Consider the following 17,155-nt stretch of genomic DNA (forward strand, 5'->3'; position numbering starts at 1 on the left):
ATTTGTGTTGGGATCAGAAAAGCCGAATCGTATTTCAGCTCAGCGGTGTTTTAATTGTGTTGAGATTAACGTGCTTTGCACGGAAGTATCATAAAGAGTGATTTCCTGCCTGTTTTTAACTTCTTATCTCTTATGTTTGGATAATACCGTGCTTCGATAGAGAATTTTTTAAAAAAATTGGTCATTTTTATATTCTATATGGACTAATGCCCGATTGGAATAAAAATGAAGATATTATCTTATAGATATTAGATATATCCGTTCAATAAAAGATCAATCAACGAAGTCAATATTGACGATCGGACTACTATGGACTATTAGATTGCTATACTTCCTACTTAACCTTAGATCTGTTTTTGGGCTGGATACACAATTATTTTTTGCTTGAATATTTTCGCGTTATCAGGAAGTGCGCATGGGTTGGGTTGAGTTAGGTCAGACATGGCTGTTATAAAGGGTTAGTGTTACGTTAGGTTAGGGTTAGGGACGATTTAGGCTCTGCTTAGGTTAGATTATGTCAGGATGTGGGATCGTGTAGGCAAGTGAGGAGGGTTTGATGGTTTGAGCTAGGTCAGTATATTTCGTTAGGTTAGGTAAATTTAATTCGAGTTTTAAACACAAATAGCATGCAACGACATAAGAAATCAGAAGCAGTTAACATATCTCATGCAAGAGTTTCAACATGACAACAGCTCGATATGCTTGATGAGTTCTTTACATGTGGAATGAGAATTTCTTATAGCGCATCTCAATCTGCGATTCCCTCCTAAAACGCAATGCGATCCACTTTTTAAAAAGATTGATAACTGGGAATGAAAAGTGATCGAAAACAAGTTCTGAGAGAAAAATACTGATGAAGCCGTTTACAACTTAAAAAGCCGGTTAACATCCCAAGAAGGTCCTGGGTTGAAAAGGGGAGCTTTATTATGAGATTCTTCCGCTCGACCAATTCCAGTGTAAGCCGCACACAATTGGAGCAATTGACCAAAACCAACCATTATTGGCTAATTGCAATTAACACTCGCGCCCACGTGCCTTTACAGACGCTCTACAAATTTCAGAAGGTTGCCTGGGATGTGTTTCGATTTTCACGTATTCAGGGTTCTACAAAACTTTATTAATGGAAAAAAACAATAAATCAAATATTATGAAATCAAAAAGAAAACATTGACAAACTATTTCAATTTTTACGAGTTAATAGCCTAACTAATAAACTTTAATTTTCATTATAAATATTATCTATCAAGGCGGGCATGACCCTTGTGTTTCATCGTATATAATAAAGGGCAAAACTTCATTTCATCGCTAAAAAAGCCTGAAAAGTTCTGGAGGCCCTCCGGGGAATTACAAACTTACATTGAAGATGGCAACAGGTAGTAGAAGAAATGAAGAAATTGAATTTATCAACAAAAGTACTTAAAGTTACGATCCTAGTATCAATTTTTCGCGTCCATTAATTTATACTTTGAGTTTTAACTCTGTTACTAAAACTTGTAAACTTTTCTACCGGACTTAGTGTATCAAAATTGCGCAAATTTTGAGTGCAGATTGTATAATGTAAGCTAATTTAAGAAAGGATTTTGCAACGGTTTACTGGAAGCTTCCGATAAATAAAGGCACATTGAACGATCCCAAGTCACATGAAAAGTCGTGAGTGAAACTATTTTGGATTTCAAGGCTTGCACTGCCATTTACTTTTAAATCCCGGCTTCTGCCACATCGGAAATCAAGCAGGTCTTAGAAATGTTTACGAACTAGTTAAAAAAACAAAATCCTATTTTTACTAAATGTATATATTTTGTTGTCGAGAAATTGTCTGAAAATCTGTCCTCTTTCATCGGGAAACAATGAAAGTGAAAATTAATTGGTACATATAAAGGGATACAACATCTGACAAAATATCCATATGATCATGAACCACGAAAAATAAATCCTAGGTCACATTTTTTAATCACATAAATAAATCTATGTATAAAATCTGACACAAAATTTACTACGCCAACACAACAAGTATGTTCCAGAAGAGGACACTCCGGGTACTAATAAATCAAAGCATTCGAAGGCACTACCACCCGGTCGGCTGCGGAGACTGCTCTTACGAAGAACAACTTTGCGAAGGGAAGGTAAAAATATCATAAAGCTTCTAGTCATCTTTTCCTAGGCGTAACAACAGACAAACATTTTTTTTTTAATTTCAAATGATTTCGGCGTTTACTTTTAGCGAGGCCTCGTCCTAGGAGCCTACAACACTTGCGAAGAAGGGAAATACGAGCTGACTAAATATGGCAAAGTCTTCGATGCCAAAGTTGAAGGGAGGATTTCAGCGCTTTTGAACAAGTAAGCCGTCAATGAACATATTTTTAACACGTTATTTTTATTCAATTTTTTTACCGCGTGATTCAAAATAGCTCGGGGATAGATTTGGGCAACGCGAGAGTTTTCAATGGGCTGGATGAGTTTTACGGTGTTGCAGTGGCCGGCCTCGGCCACAAAGAAGCGGGAATGAACAGCAAAGAATGTCTCAACGAATGCAAAGAGAACATCAGGATCGCGTCGGCAGTCGGCGCCCGAGCTTTACAGAAACAGGTCCCTTTTTCGGAAAAAAAATCAAAATTGTCAACATTTAAAAATCAAATTATAATTTCAGACAATAGAAAACATCATGGTTGAAGGATTCACTAACGAGGAGGCCGCGGCGGAAGGTGCCATCCTAGGCCTCTGGAGATTTCAAGAGTTCAGGAACGAGGAGGAACGCGACGTCCGTCCCAAAGTCGCCCTCTACGGCGAAGGTGCTTGCGCGTAAGTTCCGAGTCCTAGCCCAAACATAAAGGCCAAAATTAACAAAAATAACTTCTAGGGACAACTGGTCGAGAGGTGTCGTTAAAGCCAGGGCACAAAACTTGGCCAGAAGGCTATCCGATCTGCCTGCAAATATCCTCACACCGAGAGAATTCGTTAAGGTTAGACTTAGAAATAGTTGCATCAGAATGCTGGATCAGACAAGTACTGAAAGACTCAAAAATAGTTATTTTTTATTACTTTGAGGGATTTTAATTTTAGTAAGGTATCACAGTTGAAATTAATATACTGCTAAAGATGATAAAATTTAAAACGGCGAGGTGCAATGAGTTCTCGGAAGTCAAAAATACAAGCCGGCGTTTCACAAGGAAGCATTTTTGGTTCCATTCTTGGTATCGTTTATACTGCTGACCTACTTAGACATTCCAACACCAACATCACTGCCTACGCGGACTATACCTCAATTTTGTTCTAACTCAAATCCTATCAAAGCTATGTCCAACATCCAAGAACGTCTTGAGCTTATCGAAGACTGGTGCCAAAAGCGTAGTGCAAGGCTCTCTTCTCTGTTTGAACATTGAAAAAAATTCTTGGCCCTTTCACTCTCCCTGCCAACAACAAAGAGACACCGTTTTCCATTCAAGTCCTTACAACTTACTTAGGCAGAAGACTGACGTAGAATCCCCACACAAGTCTTAAGAGAACTTTACTGAAGACTTCCAGGACCAAAATCTGCCTTGCTTGTCAAAATTCAACTATCCTATACAAACTTTTAGCGATTACTTGGGACATAGCAGTGGAACTGTGGGATTCTGCTAAGCCATCCAACATCCGGCGTATCCGATGATCCTTCCAATCAAAAGTCCTCAGAATATTTCCAATGTTCACTACCCAGAACGACCACAACGTTCCTTTTGTCAACGAATTGATTCCTGATTCCAAAGAAACTTTTACACTAACTTCTCGATCCATCCTAACCCTACTGCTCAAGCCTTCTCTACACATTCCCATCACGAGAAGCCCCTCAAGAGCATACTTTCGTTCATCTACTTTCTCATCTTCCTCTTCTTTTAGGCCAACTAGTCCTTCTCTGACAATCCTGTTAAGGCTAGAGTTACACAGAGTACTTTGTTCGTCTCATCCTGTATTCAGCCTTCACCACTGACCTCTCTAACACCCCGATATTTATTTAAACTTTTGAGATTATATCTATTCTATCCTCCAATTAAGACGCGTGCTTATAGGCTCACCTTTTCAACATAGAACCTTTGCTGGAAAAGTAGCGAATAAAACCTAATGCCTTATTTTGAAGCTTAACATCCCGTATTATTTTCAATAATTCTCCTAGGAGATTAAAGAGGCAGTGGCCTCGAGATCTGCTGGGGATCGAGACGTAGTCACTAGAAAGATGAACCGGCACGGTCATTTATTGGGTCGTCTTCACTCACGGGTTATTCAACTACACAAACGCATTTCAGCATTGCACCATCTTCAGTGAGGAATATGTACCCAATCAGTGATCTAGTGCCGGTTCAGCACGAGTTCACCAAATCGCAGACCAACACTACAAGAATCATTAAATGATTTTTCCATCTGGAGACGGATTTTTTTTTTTTTTTTTAATTTCCATATATCAATAATTTTACTTGTAGTACATATAAATGTTGCAGAAAAAATCTACAATTAGATCGTTACCAGGCTATTTCAAGACGATTTTGTCTAGCGTGGGTTTGACCGAATTTCAGCCGAGACTGATGCTCCATTTTGAATTGTTCTTTATTAATTAATTTTCCATTAGCACTTAACAAAGACCTTTGTAGGCTGCGTTGTATTATCTGTGCCCGTGTGGAGTTAACGTCCAGGTCAGAGATTACAAATGGATCCTGAAAAACGGGATGAACGCCTTTTTCAACATGGCGAAAGGGTCCTGTTCGCATCCGTACTTTTTAGAATTGTCGTACTGCGGCGGTGGTGAAAATGATAAACCTGTCGTCTTGGTAGGTACGTGTGTTTTGATCTCTTTGGATGTTCTTGCTCGCCGCTCTACCACGACAGTATGTAGTACTACACGGACGTTCTCACTCTCGGATGTCTTTTCTTCGCAGGAAAAGGGACGACTTACAACTCGGGCGGCATATGTTTAAAAGAGTGTGAGAGGATGTCAGAAATGAGAGGCGACTGCGCCGGTGCGTCGACGATCATCGGAACCATGAAAGCGGCAGCACAGTTCTCATACCCCATGAATATCGTTGGTATATACCTCGCTATCTCTATGAATTAAGCCTTCTCGCCAGGAAATTTACACGTCCGACCTTAGGTCTGATTCCTCTGTTCGAGAACATGCCGAGTGGGAACGCCGTCAAACCAGGAGACATCGTCCTGGCCCTCAGCGACCAGACAATCATGGTCGAGAACACGGACAACGAAGGCAGAGTGGCTCTCGCGGACGCCCTCGTTTATGCCAACAAGTTTTCCCCCTGCTTGACCGTCTCAATCGCGACACTGACCAGTAAGTTTGTCACCCCGATACCCGATCCCATCCGTTGTAACATAACGACTCTTTGCAGAGAGCATTAGGTCAGCTTTAGGTTCGGGAGCGTCGGGAGCGTACTCGACTGACGACACAATCTACGAAGAGCTCAGGTCGGCCGGTGCAGACACGGGTGACCGGGCCGTCCGCCTTCCTCTATGGGATCACTACGACAGGAGGAACAAATGTAACCCGGATTAACAAACAACATAAATTCTTTATTATTACTGTTTGTTTTATTTTCAGACCACATCGGAGTCGACATGCACAACGTTGGCTACATGGGAGAAGTCAAAGACGGAGAAACCGCACTTGGTGCCGCCTTTCTAAATGTAAGCACAGGAAAATCCGTATATAAATTCCGCGACCAAACTGAATTTTTTTACAGGAGTTCGCCCCGAAATGCGCCGAGTTCTTGCATCTGGACATCACCGGTGTCGGACTCCTCACAACTGGCAAGGTGATTCCGTATTACAGGGAAGGCTACATGACAGGCAGGCCAACAAGAACAGTAATCCAGTTCCTGAAACAACTTTCGACACCGACCGATACCAACAACACAACCAAATGTTAACGATATACGATAATATTGTATATATACTTGTTTTTTACCTGTGACACAATTAAATCATTGACATTTCAACGCTCGTTTAAACGGAAGTTTTCAATCATTGAAATAACAACAACAAATTGGGGAAAACAAATTTAATGCTATGACGTGACATGAAGTACAAACAGTTATTTTAATTGAGGAGGGTGCATGATGAATAGGACGTCTTCTCGCCCTTGAACACGCTAGGCCAAGGCCGAGAGCTCAGCTATTCAAATCGGCGTACCCGCCCATTGAAGAATCGACGGGCTCCTACCCGAGAGCAGAATACTTAAATGTCACAAAATTGACAATCAATGAACTTTCAGCTAGATGTCAATACATCAGGAGGTTATGCTAAATATCAAATTGGATGAAAAATCCCGATTCTCAATTTGAATTCGAGATATTTCACTTTTCAACATCCTTACCGAACTTCCCTCCTATTCATATGTCATTTATACTGTAAATTTTTTACCCCAATAGAAACAGCATTCAAAAACCCATTGAGATTCATTGGTTTCATTTCGTTGCGCGTCAAAAGTACGATAGGACCCAGAGAGTTTTGAACTGCAGAATCATCCTAACCCGATTCTGAATCGGCCATACGCGGTTGACATATGTAAACTTTCTTTTGGGCCATAGCTCGCGTGTCCTCATGCAGAAGAAGATAGTTCGATGAGTCCCACGTAATAGGGTGTCTTTGGCCCCATATAGAAAGCGTGTAGGAATACAATCAATATTTTAGCCCTCCCCTATTATTTTATTACATGTAGGAATATTTCTACAGGGTATCCAGTGAACATTATTTCCCATGGGGGTCACAATGTCATCAGAATGACGATGAGGTTCTTTAGCGTGCGCACTTGGCACATGGGCAATGTCACATGATTCTTAAGACAGAAGTGACACCTCACAAGTTGTCCGTGTTAATCCTGTGACTTTTCCAGCTTCGCCCTTCTGAAGGGGTGGGCCGACATCATATACTCAACTGTGTGCCGCATAGCATTGGAAAGTCGCTCACTAGGTACTGAAAGGCAATTGACTAACTATACTATCTATTTAGAGAAGGTCGAATTTCTAATCACCTCTTCAGTAAAGAAAGTCGATGAAAGCACCACCGAACAACAGGGTCTACTCTAAATACCCGCCAGGGGACTCACCAGTGGGCCATTACGGTGTCCCGTGAACAGACGTCAATACTTCAGAAGGTTATCCTAAGTGACAATTTGGGCTAAAAATAGATTCTCAGTTGAAGTATTGTAAGTGCAATGCCAGCCAGATTCAGATGTGCTTCTGGCAACCTCAAGTAATACGCCTTTAGCTACCCCTGGGGATATAGAAAAGGCAAACTACCTCTGGCTTCGGTTGACTGGTACCATCCGGCTAAGGTACAGTTGTTCTCAAACCCCGACCTCATAATACTACCTCGTTCACTAGAGCAGCTCGGAAACTTATAACCGCGGTTCAAAATTATTTTTAAAATGGGACATACCCACTTGGTAGTCCGATGATAATAATGGAATAAAGATTCAAAAGTGTGATGAACGTGTTCCTGTATCATTATTTTTGATGCATGTAAACTACGGACATTTTATACGTTCATTATAGTTCACTTATCACTAACGAATGTTATAGCCTTCTTAGTAGGTTTTGTCAGTGCCATCTTGATTGACATGCCTTCTAGATCTCACTGTATATTCTAGCCGTCATAAATCTTTTAAAATAAAGTTCCAAAGGCCTGATGGAGGTGTTCCTGTATCATTATTTCTGCTGCATGTAAACTACAGGTATTATATACCTTCATTATAGTTGAATTCACGATCACTAACGAATTATATAGCGAATTATATAGCCTTCTCAGTAGGTTTTGCAAGTGCCATCTAGATCGACATGCCGTCTAGATCTCCCTGTACATTCTAGCCGCCACAAGTCCGTTAAAATAAAGCTCCAAAGGCCTGATGGTGTTCATGTTTCATTATTTCTGATGCATGTATACTGTAAATAGTGTATACAATTAAAGTTTAATTATGAAAGTTGTTGTGTGGGTTGGGTTATGAAGTTTGATCGAATTCCAACGATTCATGTGAAATGTCCAGGATGTCCTGAGACGATAAAGCTGCGGCATTCTATTGAAAATATCTTGTTGAGTTTGTTGTCGTTTGCTATCATAAGGGAAACGTTTCTAAAAACCGGTCGTTCATGATCGAACCGTCTTATTTGTTTTGGCCGTGGAAGGTTGAAATAAACTCAACGATAAACATTGCATGCCGTACAACTGTTTAAAAAAGGTCGATTCCATGTCTGTCACCGCCATTCACCCTTTCGTCCTAAAAGTACCCTTTTCTTTGGTCCGCAGATAGTCGTAAAATGAAACCCTTGTGCCGAAGACCTTTTATTTATTCAGAAACGACAAATCGATCTGATTTTTATTTATTCAACTGTCCCCTGTGCTAATTATTTTTCGGATCCTCGCGCACACCGTACATTTCTCATTAAAATTTTTTATTCTAAGGAGAAAAATTAAACAAGGTATCATTTCTGTGTTTTTAATTTCCCCGGATTTCGAAAAACAAGGACAAATCGAACCTTATTAGAAATTTAAATTAGACGACTAAACACCTCATGTGTGACCGAATAAGAAAATACGTCAGTTCCTAGCAGTACATCTTATTGACGTATTTTGATTGTACGTATTGTTTATTTAGTAACTTTAAATAAAACCTTTATCCAAAAGTAATTACACTCGATTATTAAATTTTATGTAGGTGTTAACCAGGGTTTATTGTAAATATGTAAATATGATTTATTAGGAACTCCTGGAAAGATCAGTCTTAATTCCACAACATCCACTGGTAATACAATTTTTTTTTTAACGAATGCCTATTGTACAAAATCGATGTTACAAAAATGAAACATTTTCATGTTCTGATCGGTTTTCAAGTCTATGACTCACAATTCTGCCGTATTCCGTGACCGGTTTTCCAGAGGTCGGAGATAATTGGGATGGGCAAAGCACGGTCTAATAATCGAATAAATTACAGTCGCAGGCATATCACAAGTCAGAGTCTGATCGAATATGGAAATTGCAAGGAGATAAGTTTTATTAAACAATTTCATGAGCTTCAGCGAGTCTCTGACGCGTCTCAAATACTTAAGTCCAGTGTAAGAATTGAATGAAATCCATTATGTTTAGTTGTATTATTGACCAAATTATTTCTTTCAATTAATTATTCTTTTTCTTTAAGGTCTTGGTTGAGTTGAAAAAGTTAGTATCACGAGCGGGTTTCGAACCCACGACCTTCGGCTCAATGCGAAATCATGATAGCTCAATGGTTAGAGCTACGGCGTATTGAGCAAAGGTCGTGGGTTCGAATCCCGCTCGTCACACTAACTCTTTCAACTCAACCAAGACCTTACATAAAAAAAAATAGCGGTCGTTGGTGGACGCTAAAGAGTTTGTTGGAACATCACACCTGAGATTCAAGTCCAAAGTACTTTTAAAAAGTGAATCTGGTAGATCTAAATTACACTTTATCCCAAACTTTTCGCACAAAAACGGAAACGGGAAAAACAAAAAGGAGATGATTCATGTCGTTTTTAAAAACTCAGATCCCGTGGACCGAAACAAGCCAGCGAGGAAGCAGAAGAGTGTAGGACACTGAATGTACAGGTGAGTGTCATCAGCATAAGATGAAATTGGGAAAATTAAGAACTAATGGAAGATCATTTAGAAACATGGAAAAGAGTAAAGGTCCAAGAATAGAGCCCTGAAGTACACCAGCTGAAATTGAGAGAGAAGAGGAGATGGAATTTGAAGCTTTACCTCTCCGAGTTCTGACAGACAGGAGGAAATGAGATTAGTAGCAGTAGAAGAAAAACCAAAAAGATGGGTCAGTTTCCAAATAAGCAAATTACGATTTACGGAAAGCATTGGTAAAATCAAGTAGAACAATAATAGTACACTTATTATCATAAATGCCTAAGAGAATATCAACTGAGATGTGGGTTTAGGTTTCTTCGGTAATTCAATTATTAGGGCTTCCTTCCAGGCTGAAGGAAAATAGGATGAGGTGAGAGAGAAGTTCAAAATGTGGGGTATCTATTTTAAAATAAAAGAAAGGGGAAAAAATATGAGTTTAATAGGAATAAGATCGGAAATATATTTCATTCTATTTATTTTCCTTCACCTCATAAATCAATTATATTGGTCCGCAATAGCAAAATACTAATTAACATTATTTGATGTGAATTATTGCGATGTTTTGTTCAGTACGGAAATTGAGCATTTATCTTGATTATCAATTTTTGAGCGATGAAATAGGTTTCTTTCTTAAATAATGGGGCTCGGGCCCATAAATTTCATTTAACATTAAACTTATGGTACAAAAAGATACGGATTATAAATTACACGGTATTGTTTGCATATGAAAATCGAAACGCCATTTTAAATTCATTGCTTTATAAATAGGATTAGGTGCCGTTCTTTATTGTTCGATTCAATCAGATTGATTTATGTTATCAGCTGACAACGTCCACAGGTTACTGATTTAAACTATGTCTTTTTTTCCTAATGAATGCAATCGTCCTGATATTTCATTTACGTACTGCAACGGTTATGCTACCTCTACAAGGAGAGAATGCAGCAAATCGCACCTTCATCAGGGCTGAGGGAAACTGGTTCTCTCACTCCAAGAACGAGGGATTGATGCACATGAGGAAATTTTGCATTTTGTTAAAAGTGATCCCGAAACTAATACACGTGCGTTATGTATAGATCTTGGTGTTTCACAATGGAGATATTGGGATACCCTTCGTCGGGAAGGATTGTACTCTTACCATTTTACGAGGGTGCAAAGTTTTGAACGAAATGACCACCAAGAGTTGATATATTCCTCATCTACATCAATTCGCTGATCGTCTTCCCTTGCTCTTAGAGTGAAAGAACAACTTTCTCTCAGCCTCTGATGAAGTCGTTGAAAGGTGCGATCTGCTGGAACGTTTCGATGAAAACTACTTCGTATTCTCTCCTTGCAGCATTACGTTCCAGTAACCGTAAACGAAATGCATGTCAGAAAGATGATCATTAAGAAACAACGTCATAATATAAACCACCCTGATGTCGTTGTCAGCTGATTACATAAAGCAAACTGATTGAATCGAACAATAAAGAACTGAAACGAAACTCAAGAGCCGGTCGGATTTTCTGTAAAAATTGAGCCCCCTTTCATGGAGACGTTTTTTTCCCCCAACAAAATGCAAAATTTTTGGGCCTTCAGGAAGCGCAATCCAAAGAGGTGGGGATACTACTGGGAGCTAATTGAATAGGGAACTTTTGAGGGAATTTGCAAAGCTCCAGGAGTTTGTAGTTATTAACAGTTACCAAGCCAACATTTAAAAAAAAATCAAAAATTCAATGTTTTAGTTTTCCTGAATTTTTCGTGAAGAATTATTTCATCAATTCTACAATGTAAATAAGTTTTCTTACAGCAAATTTAACATTATTTCAGGTGGCACAAACCAGATTTTTCTACAATCGGTAATTTTGACGTTTATAAACAATTTAGTGCACCTAAGTCGAAAAAACAACAACGAAAACCCGAAATTACTTCTTTACCTTTGAGATTTGGACAGGGGTTTATAGGAAGTTTTATGTTTCATATGGTGAGTAGAAACACCTGAAATTTTCTACCCTTATCGCCAGTCACCAGTATATAACCAGGAAGTGGATTTCCGACATTACGGGCATTATAGATACAGCTACCCATTGGCAGCCGATCTTTTCAGTCGGTATCTTTTTATGTGGTAATTGTGAGCAATGGAGTAATCGTATTTGTGTGTTAGTGTGATTTTCCAATTTACATGGGGAAAAAAAGTTGGCACATGAAGATCTCTGTAAAATGTGTCATTGTTTACGCAAAAAGGGGCAAAAACAATTAGCATTACAATTTTGGATTGAAAACTTTGTAATCTTTGAATATTTGGCCGATCCATAAGCTTGGCACCCGTACATCCACAAAGATTTGATTTTAACGGTCTAAGTGTCTAAGTCGTATTCCAAGTTAGACTTCTCTCAAACGTCCTAAATAGTTAACTTTTTCGGATTGAGGAACAGGTTCATTCTGTAAGTATATGTTGGGACAAGTCTCAGGGTGGAATGTAAAGGTGATATGTCAGCCATCCAAAATCTCAAAAACCTGGGGAAACACAACAACCTGGTGATATCTTGGGTGCCAGAGCACAGGGGAATTTTTGGTAATGAGAAAGCAGACAGTCTGGACAGAGAGGATCTGCAAAACCATACATAGGCCCCGAAACTATACTTGGGATAACAAAAACAAAATATATAATCCTTCATCACCTAATGGATCCAAGTAAAACAAACGAGACGTGGATAAACTCCAGCGGTCCTAGACATACTAGACTTATGATGAAACAACCCTCACCAAGACTGGCAAAATCATTGCTGCACTTGCAGAGGGCCAAACTCCGAGGAGTGGTAGGACGACTAACCGGGCACAACTGGGCGTATACAACGATGATCCCATCTGCAGATTATGTTATGAGGAGGGGGAACAGCCACCCATATCATCTTCGAATGCGAAGCAACAGCTCAATAGAAAAAACTTAGGATATCAAATTGCAGCAGCGACAGTCACGATCTGATACTTCTAAGGATGAGGATTGAGTCTATTACACTGAGCTAAGGAACTAAGAAAGTTCAATAAGCCAAAAGGCTGCAGTGCCTGGGCAGCACAAACCCATCTTCCTAGTATCCTTTTTTACCATATATACCATACTAATGGTGATATGTTGTGATTTTGAAGGGTTAAACTTTCTTTATTTTCCAAAGATTGATTTAGTTTTCAATTGATGGTATGTGGTTTTGTAGCAAGTGAAGCTTGTGTTGAAGAGGGATGACTTATTAATATGGCTGTCATATGCCTAGTGGTAAGTGCACTCTCATTTTTGGGCATATCATAAATAAAAATGTGTACAACGGAGGAGTTCGTTGCAATTTAAACGCTTTTTTTACTGACATGCCTGTTATTTTTGTGACGCGTAAACAGAAAGTCAAACTTATTCCACCTGACAGGCCCCGTCCATAAGCCATATTCTCCGAAGAAAACGGTCTCGTTTCACCCTACAAAACAGGCGCAAGACTTCTTCAGAATCGTCGAAAGAGATGGAAAGTCAAAGACCGCCTGACCCAAAAGTGAAACCCTGTAATTCGATAGAGGTATCAACCAAAAACAATAGACCGGGGGGAAACCAATCCCCCAGGTAATTTACGGTCAAGAAGTGACAATTTGCCGGAAGCGAACGGGCGGAAATAATTCGGACCAACGGTTGTTTTATTACGGAATCGGCCGGAATAGGGAGATGCCTGGGAAATGACGTAACTCGGGAGCTGTTTACGACCGGATCGTTGACCTCCTTCGACTCTGATTAATCATTAAACGACGCAGAAGCAAAAGTAAAAAAAAAGTTACTCAGCCCTGATGACACGAATTAAATGAAGCGTAGATGATTCGACAATCGTACAAGAATCTTCATTAACTCGCCACTTTTCATATTTCATAATTTGATTTAGTAGGAAATCTAGCAACATTCTGCTTACGCGTCACATAAATCATTATGCCGACAGGAGAAAGCAATGTTGTTCAAAACTCAAGATTAGATTAGATTGTATAGGAGCCGGCGTCTTTACGACCTGTGCACCGCGACCGGTATTGGTCTATTGTGCATCTCCATTTTTTTTTAATCTAGAGCTTAAGCTTGAGGCTTTTTCCCGCCACCAAAGCTTTTTCAAGGGCTTCCGTGTGTATCCTTCAGGCCGTAGCTTTTCCTCTCCCCGGATTGTGAATCTCAGTCTACATAGGCCTTTGCACCAGAAGAGGACGTGTTCCGCTGTTTCTTCGAGTACTTGGCAATATCTGCACATGCTTGTTTCTACCACTCCGAGTCCACACATATGCCTCCGGAGTCTCCAGTGTCCAGTGAGCAGTCCAACTATTATTCCAGTCCTAGCACGTCCCATAAATTTAGCAGTTCTGCTGTTAATTCAACGATAGTCCTAATATAAATTTTTCGAATGTCTCTATCCTGGGCTACATTCCCATTGAGCGGAGGACTTTTATTACTCTTATAAATCCGCGTTTTTGGCAGTTTGATAAGCCACAAATGAGTTCGGGCCAATAGGTGTACCCATGGAACTTTCCTTGCCCAATTTATCGGCCTCTTCGTTGCCCCTCTTCCCTGTGTGCTCTTGCAGACAAGGGTAATTTTGTTATTTTCCCCAATCGGTCAAAGTTCTAATGCAGTCCCAAACGACTCTGGACTTTACCGTCGATGCGGCAATCGCCTTCAGTGCCGCCTGGCTGTCCAAGTTCTATTTTTCTCTTGATAATCCCCAGCCTTTTTATCTACCACGCACAGTGTTCAATACACATACAATGAAATGTCACAATTTCAGCTTGAAAAACTGGCATATTGTCCAAGGGTTATATGCATTCTACTCCTTGGTTTTTTCCGTAAATGCCAGCTCCTGACCCATATTTGGTTTTGGAGCCATCTGTAAACAGATAAGGTCAGCATTTACTTGGATCCCTTTTTCCCAGTCTGCTCTACAAGGTATTTTGATTAGAAATTTTTTCTCAAAACTGAATTTAGGGTCATGGCATTAGTAGGCGTCCTCAAAGTTCAGTTTAGCTGAAGCTCCCCTCGAAGCATTACTTGCTTCTTGTTTCCTTGTTATGTCAGTAGGCTATTGGATCCTGTCCCTTCGTTAGCCTATGAATTGTGGCTCTGGCCTCTCCCTGGATAAAGATGGTGGAGTGGTGGTAGACTCAGAAGGTAAAAAACACAAACGAACGTTTTAGATATTTTCTGTGGATCTTACTCGCCATTAACTATTTAAAAGCTCCGCCGTACTAACCTACTATGTAAATTACAGTTACAAATTTAAAAAAATCCTGTTAAAGGGTATGAACTGATAGATAATAACATAATGTTAACCCTTCCTTCAAAGGACCTAAATAAAAAATAAACGTTATCTTCTTGTAATTACGTTTCTTATCACATTTCGGTTTTTATATTATTCAACGATTTGTTTTATTGGCGAAATGTTGCGAAATTGAACTGCGCAGGCACTTAAATATAATTTAAATTTATGATTTCCAGAGTTTCATCAAAGACAGGTCCCGAGACAGCCGATTAAATACACTTACCGAGGAAAAGCTGCTTAAGTTACTTAATAACGGTGGGATGGTACGTATGACTCGGTATATTCTCTAGTTATGACATTTTCAATATAATCATCTGTCTCTAAGGAAAAAAAACGTTTGTGACTGAGGAGAGATTAAACGACGAAATGTAACATGAATTGTGGCCATATTTGAACTGGTATGTAGATACCCTGATGTGAGTTTGAAAGATATTATAGAAAAATTGTTTTAGATAGAAATACAGGTTTTTTTTCCCGACAAATGGCCTATTTTTATCGCTTCAAATGAACTGTTTTTAAGTTCAAATTAGCCCGTTTTAATTTTGTTAACCCTTTTTAGTTCAAATTAACTAATCTAATATCGAAATTTTAGGCATCGCGTAATATGATAACATGATTAATACCAAATAATAGGTTTTATTTTTTTTAAACGTTTAATTATAAAAAAAAAACACGTTTATTACATAGTATATTTTTGAAACGGTTGATTTTCCGAGATAAATCAATATCGCATTTTAATCTGCATTCACTGGCAATTAAGCTTGTGAGAATGTTGCTGTAGTTAAGTAACTTTAAAAAAAATATTTTTATAGTGCCATTAACCCAAGATTGTAATAAGTGCTAGTTTTTTACCTTTCTCCTGGGTCGTCAGAGGTCATTAGTGATCTCGACAAGCTAAGTTTTGTAAACGGTGTAGTTTCGAGATTTTGTAAAATTGTTCTAAAGCAGGACTTTTTTCATTTCAAGAAAACGATATATTTACTTAGGAAATTTGGGAAAGTGTATCATCAGACTATATCCACTTTTTTGTCGAACTTAGGAACTATTAGGAACACTTTAAAAATTTTGCTCCTTCACACACGCGCGCACAGAGAGATAGATAGATAGATAGATAGATAGATAGATAGATAGATAGAGAGAGAGAGAGAGAGAGAGAGAGAGAGAGAGAGAGAGAGAGAGAGAGAGAGAGAGAAGGACTGTCCGTCTCTTTTTTTCTCTCCCCCTCTCTGTCAGACTGTCTTTATTTCTCGCTCTCTCTTTCTCTCTCTCACTTAGTCNATTCCACTTTTTTGTCGAACTTAGGAACTATTAGGAACACTTTAAAAATTTTGCTCCTTCACACACGCGCGCACAGAGAGATAGATAGATAGATAGAGAGAGAGAGAGAGAGAGAGAGAGAGAGAGAGAGAGAGAGAGAGGGAGAGAGAGAGAGAGAAGGACTGTCCGTCTCTTTTTTTCTCTCCCCCTCTCTGTCAGACTGTCTTTATTTCTCGCTCTCTCTTTCTCTCTCTCACTTTCTCTCTCACTATCTGTCAGTCTGATTTTCTCTCTCTCTCTCTCTTTTTTTTTAAAGGTGTTCCTAATAGTTCCTAAGTTCGACAAAAAAGTGGATATAGTTTGATGACACACTTCCCCAAATTTCCTATGTAAATACATCTTTTTTTTTAAATGAAAAAGGTCCTGCTTTAGAACAATTTTATAAAATCTCGAAACTACACCGTTTACAAAACTTAGCTTGTCGAGTTCACTAATGACTTCTGACGACCCAGTAATTACATGAAGATAACGTTTATTTTTATTTAGGTCCTTTGAAGGAAGGATTAACATTATGCTATTATCTCTCAGTTCATACCCTTTAACAGGATTTTTTAAAATTTGTAACTGTAATTTACATAGTAGGTTAGTACGGCGGAGCTTTTAAATAGTTAAGGGCGAGTAACAGATCCATAGAAAATATCTAAAACGTTCGTTTGTGTTTTTTACATTCTGAGTCTACCACCACTACACCATCTTTACCCAGGGAGAGACCAAAGCCACAATTCATAGGCTAACGCAGGGACAGGCTCCAATAGCCTACTGACATAACAAGGAAACAAGAAGCAAGTAAAGCTTCGAGGGGAGCTTCAGCTAAACTGAACTTTGAGGACGCCTACTAATGCCATGACCCTAAATTCAGTTTTGAGAAAAAATTTCTAATCAAAATACCTTGTAGAGCAGACTGGGAGAAAGG

The 17,155-nt window shown here is 39.2% G+C and overlaps 2 protein-coding genes across 4 annotated transcripts in view; one reads left to right on the forward strand and one right to left on the reverse strand.

Moving 5' to 3' along the window:
- LOC106673825 (serine/threonine-protein kinase NIM1-like) overlaps window positions 1–17,155 on the reverse strand; it is a 117,148-nt gene that overhangs the window by 73,772 nt on the left and 26,221 nt on the right. The window lies entirely within an intron of this gene.
- Window positions 1,839–5,984, forward strand: LOC106673824 (cytosol aminopeptidase-like). Its single transcript, XM_014406128.2, has 11 exons — window positions 1,839–2,123; window positions 2,222–2,337; window positions 2,409–2,586; window positions 2,648–2,799; window positions 2,858–2,960; window positions 4,620–4,800; window positions 4,905–5,051; window positions 5,117–5,308; window positions 5,367–5,516; window positions 5,576–5,661; window positions 5,718–5,984. Exons 1-11 carry the CDS (start codon window positions 2,013–2,015, stop codon window positions 5,901–5,903), a joined length of 1,602 nt encoding a protein of 533 aa, XP_014261614.1. The 5' UTR covers window positions 1,839–2,012; the 3' UTR covers window positions 5,904–5,984.

This window comes from Cimex lectularius, unplaced genomic scaffold (genome assembly GCF_000648675.2).
Source record: "Cimex lectularius strain Harlan isolate CLEC.00 unplaced genomic scaffold, Clec_2.1 scaffold6, whole genome shotgun sequence".
In the NCBI taxonomy this organism is placed as follows: Eukaryota; Metazoa; Arthropoda; class Insecta; order Hemiptera; family Cimicidae; genus Cimex; species Cimex lectularius.